The sequence below is a fragment of the Sorex fumeus genome, unplaced genomic scaffold, assembly GCF_029834395.1.
Source record: "Sorex fumeus unplaced genomic scaffold, SorFum_2.1 ptg000047l, whole genome shotgun sequence".
In the NCBI taxonomy this organism is placed as follows: domain Eukaryota; kingdom Metazoa; phylum Chordata; class Mammalia; order Eulipotyphla; family Soricidae; genus Sorex; species Sorex fumeus.
The window spans coordinates 27,564,144-27,577,692 of NW_026606104.1; the positions used below are offsets into that span (position 1 = coordinate 27,564,144).

The following is a 13,549-nucleotide window of genomic DNA, read 5'->3' on the forward strand; positions in this document are numbered from 1 at the left end:
AAATCCTGAGAAAGGAGCTCTTATGGAGAGACGTGTGCCCTTGTAATAAAAGAGTTTAGACAGTTTGCCTTTCTCTGTTCTCTGCATGTAAATACATGGTGAGAAGAATCTACCTATAAAGCCAGAAAAGAGCCATAACCAAGAACATGACAAGGTCAGCACTTTGATCTTGACTGTGAGAAATAAATATGGGTTAATCCATCCTTCTTATCATGTTATAAACCTGGGGCAGACTTAGGCAAATGTTAATACCAAAAAGGGGAGTACTATGACAAATACTTAAAACCGTAAAGCAACAGTAAAATTAGTAACACATGTAGATGGAAAAATTTTAAGATTCACAGTTCTTTATAGCTTTTTAAAACTATAACTACAATTTTATATACAATTTGAATAGTGTACATGTTAAATAATTATAACAGTAAAGTTAGTGAATACTTCCACTATCTCACATAGTTATCATGTATATATGTATACATACGCATACATATTTATACATATATGCATATCTATAGAGAGATCATATTTTAGATGTATGTTCTTAGCAGTTTTCTAGTATATGATAAAAATATTATTGCCTATAATCATCATGCTGTACACTCAGAATATTGTCATTTTATAGCTGAAAGTTTGTATCCTTTGTCTAACACCTCCTTATTTCTTCCACCCACTTCTTTCTGGAAACCACCATTCCAACTATTTATGTGGGTTCAAATGTTGAGATTCCCTATATAAATGAGGCTATATTGTATACATCTTTATCTATATGACTTATTGCACACAGCGTCATGTCCTCAAGTTTTATCCATAGTGTTGAAAATGGAAGGAATTTCTGTCTTCTTTGCTTTTTGTTTTTGGTCTTTTGGGTCACACTTGGTGATGGTCAGGGGTTACTCTTGGCTCTACACTCAGGAATCACTCCTGGTGGTGCTCAGGGGACATATGCGATGCTTGGGATTGAACCTAGGTTGACTGTGGGCAAGGCATATGTTCTACCCACTCTACTATCACTTTTTTTTTTGCTTTTTGTTTTTTTGATGTCTGAATAATATTCCAGTCTGTGCACATATACAAATATGTGTGTACATGCACAAGTTTTTATTCACTTGTTTGTTTATGGATGATTAGGTTGTTTCATGTTTTGCCTATTATGAATAATGATGCACTAAATAAACATGGGATACAGCTATTTCTTTACTATTGTATTTCATTTATTTCAAATTAACATCCAGAAGTGGGATTGTTGGATCATAGGGGAGTCCTATTTTTACTTTTCTGAGAAACTTCCATACTCATTATACCAATTTATATTCCTATCAACAGAGAGTGCCCTTTTCTCCACAGACTTATTAGTATTTATCATGTCTTTTGTTTTTGAGAATAGACTGTCTAAGAGATATGAGGTGATATTTCTCTCTAGTTTAGATTTGCATTTCCCAATGGTTAGTGATGCTGAGTATCTTTTCATATTGGCTATTTGCATGCTTCTTTGGAAAAATTCCAATTTCACTTCTACCGTGCATATTTTAAATTAAAGTATTTGGAATTTGGGTTTTTGCTATTGAGTTCTCACATATTTTGGATATTAGTATTTCTTTGCCTCTATATAGCTTGTAAATTTTTTTTCATGAAGGAAATTTTAAAGATGCTTTGGAGTAAAAACTTAAAAAGAGTAGCTGGAGAGAAAAGTTTCCATCCTCTATGAAAATACATAGATAACCATAAATCATCATGAAGAGAAAGTTGGTGGAAATGGGCATGATAAAGGTCATTGTTGTAAAAAATCAGATGGGAACAGGTGGCATATTAAAAATGGGAGGAGGACTGGAGCGATAGCACAGCGGGTAGGGCGTTTGCCAACATGGCCGACCCAGGTTCGATTCCCAGGATCCCATATGGTCCCCCGAGCACTGCCAGGAGTAATTCCTGAGTGCATGAGCCAGGAGTAACCCCTGAGCATCGCCAGGTGTGACCGAAAAAGCAAAAAAAAAAAAAAAAAGGGAGGAAAAGTCATTCTTGTGGCAAAAAATTTTAAAAAGCCTTAATTGTGTTCATGTTCGAGAGCTTTGTTTTTCAAAGGGATACATCATATAATCTTCTGTGAGTTCCCAGGATATACCAAAGTGGGCCACAGGTGAAAATAGAATAAATGAGAGACTATGACTTGAGACAAGGTGTCAACTGGGAGGACAGGAGGAGGAGAGGAAACAGATAGGAAAAAAGGTCACAATGGGATAATAGTCAGAAAAGGGTTGAGAAATCATGTTGTAGGGTTTTGTGGGTGTTAGAATAGTTGCGACAAAGGGTGGTGACTCCTGGATGTGAAGCAAACAATAGCAAGTGTGAAGCCTAACTAGCAAGGGATCCTAGTTATGAAGCCAGTAATGGGTGAAACTAGGGTTGAATTAGAGCTTGAGTCTTTTTTTAAATATATATATATATTTATTTATTTATTAGTGAAACACCATGAGGTACAGTTGTAGACTTATAAATTTTTGTGCTTGGGTTTCAGGGAAAAGGCAGCTCAGATAAAGAAGAGAGCACCAAATAAAGGGTATTGGGAGGATCCTCCTAGGATGGGAGATGCATGCTGAAAGTAGACTATAGAACTTGAGTCTTAACCATGAGATGTTGCTTCCTCAAGCGGGTTAAGCAGTATAGGGATGGCAGTACTGGGAGAGGAGGTTGGCATACAAGAATCCTGCAGGTAAGAAATTTCTCCTGATATCTTTTCTCAGTCAGGAAACATCTTTAGTTCCTAGAACTGGTACACATTAGCCAATAATCATATTTTTGAGATTTTCAATTTTAGGAAGCTGGAAGGTTGATAATAATTATATACTGCTTACATTCCTAGGGCCTAAAGAAAATCAGATGAAACTATGCAGTGGTACTGTGATATGGACAGGGATATACTCCAGAAGGGGCCCTAGTATAGCCCCCTTCCCTAGTCTAGGCAGAGATATTCAGTAAGTTTTGGTGAAAGAATTAACCTGACACAGGAAAAAAATCAAGTGCACACATAGACACAAAACTTCTCACTAGACAGAGATCTTTGTGATTGGGCTCTGCGCCAACTCTATGTCCCCAGTGTTTTACAGATTTCCCTGAGAAAAGTCAGTACTCAACTGTGATGAATAATATTCTGTTTCCTCTCCTTTTAGTCGGGGACTTGGGGCGATAGATCACAGCCTATCTGACCAGAGAGTAGCAGAGAGACTTAAAGGAGTGATATGCTTACTGGCTTAGTGTGCGATAGTCACCATGTCCCAGGTTAGGTGACTTTGGTCTGATCCAATGTTCTACAATTTATTAGGAGAGAGAGAGAGAGAGAGAGAGAGAGAGAGAGAGAGAGAGAGAGAGAGAGAGAGAAACAGAGACACAGAAAGAGACAGAGAGAGCATGTGCATGTGTGTGTGTGTTTGTGTGTGTGTTTGTGTGTGTTGTGGTTTGTGGTGAGTGTGGTGGGGGAGAAAAAAAAAGAGGAACTAAATGGAGAGAACAGAGACAGAACCATCAGTAAATCTCTGATCTCAGTTTGTGAGTCAGTAAAATTTTTGTCAAATGCAGTCAGTAAAATTTTGTCACATGAAGAGATGCAGCATTAGAAAGGGTCATGCTGTGACATGTTAGAAGCACAGGATTGGTAGCATTTTCCTGTGAAAAAGAGTTCTAATGGCCAGAAGGTGACAATTGACTGAATTTAGTGAAATGTTTTTATTGACCTATTTTAATCTGCTAGAGCTGCTGTAACAGAATACCATAAACTAGGTGGCTTAAATCACAGAAATTTATTATTTCTCATAGTTCTGGAGATCAGTGAGTTAAAGATTAAGATGGCAACAATTTCTGTGTCTGGGGAAGGCCCACTATTTAGTTCAGCATGATAGTTTTCTTGTTGCGTTCTCATGTGAAAGGTCATAAAGGACATTACAGTGTGTGTGTACGCACACACACCACACACACACACACACACACATACACACTGGGGGGAAATTCTCTGATGCATTGCTCAGAAGCTAGGGAGCCCCACTGGCAATTCTAAGTTAAATGGGTGATTATAAGAACTGTAATTCCATTTATGGGCTCTGCCCATGTGATCTAGACACCTCCCAAATACCCCATTCTTAATTCCATAACATTGGGGGTTGGGATATCAAATGAGATTTTGGGAGGAGAGAAACTACATTCAGTTTTTAACAACTGTTGTGCAAAATCTATGTATAATTTACTGTCGTGCAAATTCTCTGATCAAATAATTCCTTTGTAAATCCTAAAGTTAAAAAGAAATTTAGTCATTGCCTGAATAAAGAACTGTGCCTGGGTAGACTCTGCCAAGGCCTGGTACATGATGATAATTGTGAAAATTGTTTTAGACATGGCACTCAAGCAGGGACTCTCAATCATTCTTACATAGGGAAAAGGTGAGAAAACTGATGTGGGGGAAGATTTCAACTCAACTGGGCCTTTTTGACCTTGAAGTATTGGAAGGGCATTGTGCACACCTATTTATTTAGGTGCCTGAGAGCACAGAATTAAAATAAATTAGTACCAAAGCTCTGTGAACATTCTGATTAAGATCTACATATTAGAAAAGTTACAAAGCCGGAATGAATAGGGGGTTATTTTATCAGTCACTGGGGAAGTTGAGGTCAACTTTTTGACCTTATATTTAATCACGGTTTGGAAAGTTAGAGTTATTTTAAAGCATTGATTTCTTTAAAAAAAAAAAACCAAAAACTTTGAACCTGAAAAAACAGACAAAAGAGTATATATTATACTGGTCTAATGATTTATCTTAAGAATCTGTGAACTGTGGAATTGTGATTGTTATGACTGAGAGACACCTGCTCACCTTTCTGAAATGAGTTGCTGAAAAAATATTCTGAGATTTAGAAAGGGTAAAGGATACAATGTTGACCTTTTGGAGACAGGAAACCTTTGATGAACTATAGGACACCAAGACAGTTCATTTAAAAGATGGTTTCAAAGTATTATCCAAGGCTGGTTTTGTATGTGCATTGCTGAAACCCTCCGGTTATCTTTTTACATAAACGCAGGAAATAATGGCTTCCACAGTTGTTCATATTTTTGCAAGCCCTCATGTGGCACCTTCTGTGTTTTGTGACTACTTATCAATCTCTTTTTGTGGATAAAATTAAGCGCTCCTTACTATTTGACAGCATGGAACTTTCCTGTGATGGGCATTTAGAAGAAAGAGAGAGGAAAAGGTCACCAAAACCATCTTCATGTAATTAATGCTGTGTAAACAGCTAAATAAAATAGTTGCTAATGACATTTGTTTGATTCTATTATATGAGTCCTGAGTTCCTGCTCTGCTCTCACTTTGGACTCAGAAAAAAATAAAAGGTTAGCTGCTTATAAAGTAAAGGCCCTCCCGTTGATTTGCTCGAGTGGGCCCAGTAACGTCTCCATTGGAGACTTTGTTGTTACTGTGTCTGGCATATCGAATACTCTCGGTAGCTTGCCGGGCTCTCCGAGAGGGGCGGAGGAATCGAACTCGGGTCGGCCATGTTGGCTGCCTGCAAGGCAGACGTCCTACCCGCTGTGCTATTTTAGCTGCTTATACATAATACAAACTGTAAATCTTTGTTGCAAGTGATATAGTGTATGTGTCACGGTCCTCCCGTTATTCATCGATTTGCTCGAGTGGGCCCAGTAACATCTCCATCGTGAGACTTGCTGTTACTGTGTTTGGCATATTGAATATGTCACGGGGAGCTTGCCAGGCTTTGCTGTGTGGGCGAGATACTCTCTGTAACTTGCCGGGCTCTCCAAGAGGGGCAGAGAAATCGAACTCGGGTCAGCCATATTGGCCGCTTGCAAGGCAAACGCCTTACCTGCTGTGCTATCGCTCCAGCAGTGTATGTGTATACATTCAAAAATATTTTGAAGTATCTTGTTTATAACATCTGGTTTTAAACCACTATCATATTTTTGAGATTTAGTTTTATATCACTGCATTGTATTTTGAAATCTGTGTGTACTATGGGCTGGAGTGATAGCACAGTGAGTAGGGCGTTTGCCTTGCACTTGACTGACCCAGCCGACCTGGGTTCAATTCCTCCGTCCCTCTCAGAGAGCCCTGCAAGTTACGGAGAGTATCTCACTTGCATGGCAAAGTTTGGCACACTACCCGTGACGTATTCGATATGCCAAACACAGTAACAAGTCTCACAATGGAGATGTTACTGGGCCCACTTGAGCAAATCCATGAGCAACTGAAGGACAGTGGTACAGTGCTACAGTGTGTATGATGTTATGATCACCAACAAAAGTATACTTTCTATCCATGACTGTTCAGTTGATCCCTTTTACTTGTTTGGTCATATCCACTCCTCCTCCTCCCCTCATTTTAACCACAATTTTGTTCTTATCTAATAATTTGTTTTTGTTTTTGTTTTGATGGTTCATCTATTATGCTTCTTTATCTTTCACTTTCATAAGAGTGAAACTACACAGAAACAGACCAAACCAAGTGACATCTGATTTTTTCTAAAAATAGCTTAGTTGGGCTGTGGTTAGGCTTATGTGATCTCATTCCTTGTTTACATATGTTTGCTTCTCTCTCTGCTCACATGTGTATCTGTATAATTATGGGATTAGTGTACATGTGCACATATATTTGTGATTTTGTGGGAGAAGAATACGCAAGTATAGTTTAAAACTTACCTTCAAACTTTTATAGATTTAGTAATTGACTAAGATGCAGCATGTAATTAAGTAATGAATTTAACTACCTTAGCTCTTAAAGTGAAAGACCCTAAAAATCAAAGAAAATCTACAAAATTGGAGGATGGGTGTTAGTTGTGGAATTAATGGAATTGTCTGAATATATAATAGGAAGCTAACCATTTCTAAACAAGTTTAAATTTATATTATAAATCTTTGCCATTGAAAACAAATCTCAAGCAAAACTATCTTCATTTATTGAACACATTTTTTTAAAAAAATGAGTAAAATCAAGAGGGACATCAGGAATAATGCAACATCCTATCCTTCAAATACAGCAGAGGGTGCTAAAAAATAAAATAGCATTATGTGGTATGAAATCTAACTCTCAATCTCAGGGAAGTAGAGTAGAAAGTCACACGACACAACCAGGTTGTATTAGGAAACATTCCAGGGGAGAAGAAGTTTGGATATCACAGATGTTATTGTTATAGACCTCATGTTTTTTTTGGCTTTGAGCATAAACAGAAATTGACACGAGGCCAAGTTGAGATTTATGCTGCATTTATTTATTGAAGCTTCTGCCTGAGCACAGGGGAGAGACGGTGCTGGTTAGTATATAATAGCTGACTCCTTGAACAAAAGCCAGGGAAAGTTTTAAAAGGGGTAGAGGTAGCAAAGAAATAGTGGCAGGGGAATATTGAAACAAAGAGATGGAAGAATTTGAATACATAAGTGTAACAGACAAAACATGCTTATCACATACATCCCATGGTTTGTTTTTAGCTTGTTAAGTCTCCATTCTCATGTGTGATTTTTAGTAATAATATCAGGGGGAAAATAAGTGAACAGTTAGTACTGGGACCCATGCTGTTCAAGGATAAGTGATTCAATTTCTCCTTCAGAGGTGATGAGCACAGAACAATGAACTTTGTGGTTAAGAGAAACATGGACCCTCTACCATCTCATTATTCCATAATTAACAGTTGAGAGCCAGGCCTAGGGAAGAGATTATGCCCTGTGTCCTAAAGACATAAAAATATGGTGCAGGAGTGAAGATAAGCTCCAGTTACTAGAATTTAGAGTGTAGAGTAGGAGGCTGAAGGATTCTCTGAAGTATTCCCCTGCCTTTCTGTGAGGCTTTCTCCACAAAGGCTTTCTTGACAACAGGAGTTGGTGATCTCTTTGTGTGCATGGTATTTTGCATATTTCTACCTTTGAACATTTTCACAATCAGTCTAGTTGTTCATGTCTGATTCTCACACATGTATTCTAGATTAATAACATCAAAACTCTGACCCAGCTCTTAATCATAAAACCTAGGAAACACTACGTGCCTGCTACACACACACACACACACACACACACACACACACATGCATAAATGACTAGCTGGCTGGTTGAGTGAGTGATTATGCAAAGGCTGGGGATTGGAAAGTCAAGAATTGCCTTGGTTATCAAGGAACACTTCATAAAACCTTAATGGTTTCACTTTTCTGTTTCAGATTACTGGCAGCATACAATAGTCTTACCGATAAACACCTGGCTGGATATTTTAACAATACAAGGATAAGGCGGCATCTCTTAAGATCTGGACTGGTAAGATTTGGCTTACTTTCTACCTGCTTTCTGATTTCATTAAGTCCAACCTTTTCTGGTTTCCACTTTGAGCTAATCAGACAGCTTTCCCTCCCTTATTTAAGAAAAAGAGTTCCTTTTGAAAGCTCTGCTTTCTTTATTTCAGACTGTTACAGAAGGGGAGGAGAGCTCACAATGACTACTGAAGCAACTTATAAATTATTAAAAAAATCCCTATGGGGTTTTAATAGCACATTTCATTCATTTGTTTACTCATTTATGTATTCAACACCTTTATTGAACACACTGGAGGATCTAGGAACTGTTAGGGATTAAGGATAGAAAAACTTTGACTTTACTCAGAAAAAGATACTGTTTTTAATTATTTTTAAAATGTGAAGTGGAAGATGTGAATAGTGCCAAATGTCTTATACTTTAAAGATTCTTTCATTTCCTGTGATGTCTAATTGATAGTTTCCTTATTTCTTGACTCCAAAACTGTCATTTCCACAAAATTTCTATTCTTGAAAATACATTTAATGTGAAAATCTTTTAAAATTACCAGCTTCATATTGAAAGAAAGGGGAGTAGTCACAGAAAGTGTGACTAATGATTTTTAGCTGTTTACCTTCTTAAAACAGTGGGTTTCAGCAACTATTGTTGCCATGGTGTTGAAAAGATATACATAGCGTTTCTAATTGTTGTTTTTATGTTTCTCACTCTAGCTCTGCAGATCTCAGGGAGCTTGCTTTTTGTCTCCTGGGGCTTTGTTATCAGGCAGGCCTGGCTGACATGGCTCTGGCATTTATAAGACACAGAATCTTGAACAGCTCCAACTTCCTCGATTGTATAATTAAGATAATGATACCCAACCCACTGAACTGATGTAGAAATGAAAGATAATGTGATAAATTGTTTTTGTGATTATTGTAGTAACCTTTAACAGTACTTCTTTGGACAATAAACTTCATCTATTCATTGGAAATTTTTTTCTATTGATGTATCAACAAATATTAGCAAGCACTTATTGAGCATTTATTATATGCATGGGAACTTAATTAAAGAAGATACAAGGCACTCTGTAAAAAACTTATTAAATATAGTCTCTAGGTCGACATTATTCATCTTCATCTAGAAAAGCAAATTTACAGAATTCCAGACCAAATCTTTTGAGTCAGAATCTCTGAGATGGTACTTATCCATCTGTCTTTCAATTTGTGTGTTCGACATGATTCTGATTCAGGTTCAGTTTCAAGAAGTTCTGCTTTTTAGGAGCTTCCAGTTTAGTTTGGGAGATCAGATTACTCCCAAGGAGATAACAATGGTTTCTAGTAAATTGGGGAGATCATATCTATTCCCAATAGATAACAATGACACACATTAATTTCTAAGATAGTGGAAGATATTCTTAGCATTTTCTCCCAATTTTACTCATACCACATGACATCCCGTGGATAGAATATATTAAGGACTATAACTTAGTTCTTAATTTCCAAAAAACACTTTGTTTCTTTGTTTGCTTTGCTAGGTGATTCTCACTGGTTACTCTTGGCTCTGCACTCAGAAATTAACACCTGGCAGTGCTCAAGGACTATGTGAGATGCCAGGGATCAAACCTGGGTTGACTGCATGCAAGGCAAGCACCCTACCCACTGTGCTATTGCTCCGCCTCCCACAAAACACTTTCTATAAACACATTTATTTTTTCCTGTATTTACGAAAGCTGTATTTATGAAAAAAAATTTAATAGCCTATCACTTTATGCATAGTTCAAGCTGACCTCAACAGTCAGATTTGTTGCAAAAACAGTGTTTAAAAACTAGTGATTCCAGTTAAGAAATGTGTAGGATTAGATGAGACAAGGAACAGTGAGTACTGTTAAGTAAGTGGAAAAGAAGCTGAACAATTTGGGAAGAATTATTATCCTCTGTTTATAGAAGATAGGGAAAAATAAAACAAAGATGCCTATAGAAAAAGGATTAAAAGGAAGGCGTATAAATAAAACTCCAAAACTACCACTCCTGGAACTTGCAGTGATTGGCAATTGAAACCTTTCTCGAACACTGTATAGCTGCAGTAATACATTATCTGAAAAATTCTGAATCACAACAAATTACATTCTGGGCTGGAGAGTAAAATAAGGAAAAGCATTATAAAAGCAAAGTAATGAAGCCAATTATTTTTTAAAACAAACTGATGAAAGTCTCTGTAGCTTCCTTGCATTGCCCTTCAAAGTATTGGCTGTGAGGTCATCAGCCCTGTGATCACTGCTCCTATTCATTGTTTCAAAGTAGCACCTTCTTCTCTAATGTGTTCAAAAAGGAAAAAAGAAATGAAGGGAACACCTGGGTTTCATCAAGGGAAATAATGTTCTTCTAATGAAAACCTTGTTTTAAACATTGTGTACCACCTGTGTGTTTTTCCAATATGAAAGGTCTATGAGACTGACAATTTTTTTTTTAATTTGCTTTGAAAAACTTTCATGAAAAGGGAAATGTATCAACCATAATGCTGTATTCCTTTGGGTTTAAAAGACAGGGCCCTTTTCCTCTATTCCTCTGTCTGTGTCTCCCTTTTCGGTTGCATTTACATTTCCATATTTGAATCTATATTTGCATCTATGCTTGTTTTATTTATTTATGGCAGATCACAAGAAGTGGAAGAATACTTTCTGAAAAAGAATACAAACTAAATATCATGAAGCGGGATCACCAGAAATATGTCCGGGAGTGCTTGGCTCAGGCTATTTTCCGTAAGGTTCTTGATATGGAGGTACAAATATACTATTTTCCTTATAATCTATATTTTAAATATTATAATAATTAATCTACACCTGGAAGCAGGAATGATTCCTATATTTCATTAAAAAGCAATAGAACAAGGTAACATGAATAATATTTTATGGCTCTTTAGATAGCAAAGTTCCAAAAGATGAAAGTAAGCTTTTCTCCATTTTCAGTTAAGGAAAAATATGGGCATCTTATATATTTTGTGATATTTAATTTAACAAATGTAGATTTTTTTTAATCCATAATGGCTACTCTAAAACATACCAGCCCTCACCATCTGTACCTCAATTTCCATTTGCTAAAAAAAATAAAGTGACATCTGTTTAAATATCAGTAATTCTTCTGCCATGAATTATTTCAGATCTGTTATTCTTTTAAGGCACTGAAACTCAGCCGTATGCTAAGTTTCAAGGAATAGGCATGGAAACATCTGCTGTCCCTCCTACTCTAGGTCAAATTGGTCAGCACAGATTTACAACTCAAGCATCAACAACTTTTTTTTTAATTTGACATGGCATTTTTAGTGGAATATCTAGCTAACTTGATAAATTATTTCAGCCTTGCTCCATAGAACTTGTAGTTTCAAGCATCAACACCATTTTAATCTCTGTGAAAAAAGCATGTCACTTCTTGGCTTGACCATACAGCAATAAATCAGGAAACTTGGCTCATAAAACCATTGACCTGTGTGTGCAATCAACATGTATGAACAACTGTATAATCATCAATAAACCAATATTAAATATACTTCCACTGAAAATATTTATTGTTATTAATATTATTATAGTTATGTTAACCTAAGTTGTTATTGTTGTGGTCATTTTATATCTATAAGAAATACTGATTTAGAAATTTATTTGTTGCTTTATGCTATAAACATGAGTATGCAGGTATTGTTTATGGTCCCTCAATCACTTACTTATAAAAGCATTAGTTAGAGGCAACAGTGATGTTTAAAGAAATTAGTTGGGATACAACAGCTATTGTTTTAAAAAGAGTACAATAAAAAATTAATCTTTCACCAATTTTAAGCCAAATCAGTTGGCACTAAGTTCTGTATTAATCTTTGTCCTTGAATTTTGATTTCTCAAATATCATGGCACATTACAGCCAAGAAGCATGCTATTGAGTCTTTTTGAATTCTTTAAATTTATAATATCATAGATAAATATTAATATTTAACATACTTCATCATATATTAGCTTTGTTGGAATGAGCAGAATGAAATAAATTTGTTATATGCTTGCCAAGGGTGCAGGCTGAGGGGATGGCAAGGACCTTAGGGACACTGGTGGTGGGATTGATGTTACACATTGTATGCTTGAAACAATGCTATTATGAACAGCTTTATAAATAATGGTGTCTTATTAAAGAAAATTAAAGAGAAAATATTTTTAATATGCTGCATAGTATAATTTGATATTATATAAACACATACATCATATAAGTCAACATAAAATTGAGAATTTATCTCCATTGTCATATTTGTATTACATTCAGTTTATGCCAATATGGTTTGCTGATGTTCTCATATTAATATTCTTGTATTCGTTCATGCAGCAAATATTAATGATAGGCTTACTGTGTAGCATTATAAGATTATATGATGCAGCTGTGAGATATAATTAAAGAAAAACATTCTGTCAAAATTGACCAGATGCTAGGAGACACACACTAAGCTCAGAAAATAAGAGAATCATGACCTGTGTCTATGAGAGTCAGAGGAAGCCCCAAAGAGGTTTTACAATTTGAACTCCACCTTAACACCTGAAATTTTACATGAAAACATGAGAGGCATATTCTAGAGCATGAGACAGCACGTATGACAGGGTTTTGAGGATGGAAAGGAAAGTTCACTAAGGCCAGATGGCACCGTGGGCTACTGGAAGGAGTAGTAGGGAGTGACACTATCCAAGAAGCTAGGTCCTGTTTTTTTGAAGGACCTTACATTCCCAACTAGGTAGCAGAGTGTAGGTGATGAGGCGATGAAATGATTTTCAGCAGGGGAGTGAAATAAATGAGAAGAACTCTGAGAAAGATGATGTTACTAAAAATGTGGAAGATGGATTAATGAGGTGGAAAAGATTAGAGGTGGGAGGTCAATTAGGAAGCTGTTGCCAAAGGGTGCAAACTAACAGCAGTTTCGGAAATGCAGGGGAGATTCAGCTGTCCACAGAGATAAGAGAAAGACCTAGTATTACTGAGTAGAGAGCGGGAGGCAGGGGGAGCCCGGAGCAAGGCTGAGGGTTCCAGTTTGGTGAGTGATATATACATTCTGGGTAATCACCACCACCTTGGGCTTGAAAAGAACCCTCAAATGATGGGGTGTGTTTGGTAATGGTAGGGTTCTGGAAGGCAGAAATTGCTCATAAGCTGTGGAATGGTTAAATAAGATGAGTCATGGTGGGTGGGAGATGGGGCAGAAATCAGACAAAGACTTGGTGGTGCAAAGAAAGGACGGTGGGAGTGAGGTCTGTGTTAAGCTGGAA

At 36.8% G+C, this 13,549-nt stretch overlaps 1 protein-coding gene across 1 annotated transcript in view; it reads left to right on the top strand.

The window, feature by feature from the left end:
• The window catches only part of ERICH3 (glutamate rich 3), a 138,627-nt gene that overhangs the window by 31,423 nt on the left and 93,655 nt on the right, over positions 1-13,549 (top strand). Inside the window, exons 2-3 of the mRNA XM_056123401.1 lie at positions 8,199-8,292; positions 10,918-11,043. Of these exons, the coding sequence (XP_055979376.1) occupies positions 8,199-8,292; positions 10,918-11,043 (220 nt within the window). The remainder of the gene's footprint in view (positions 1-8,198; positions 8,293-10,917; positions 11,044-13,549) is intronic.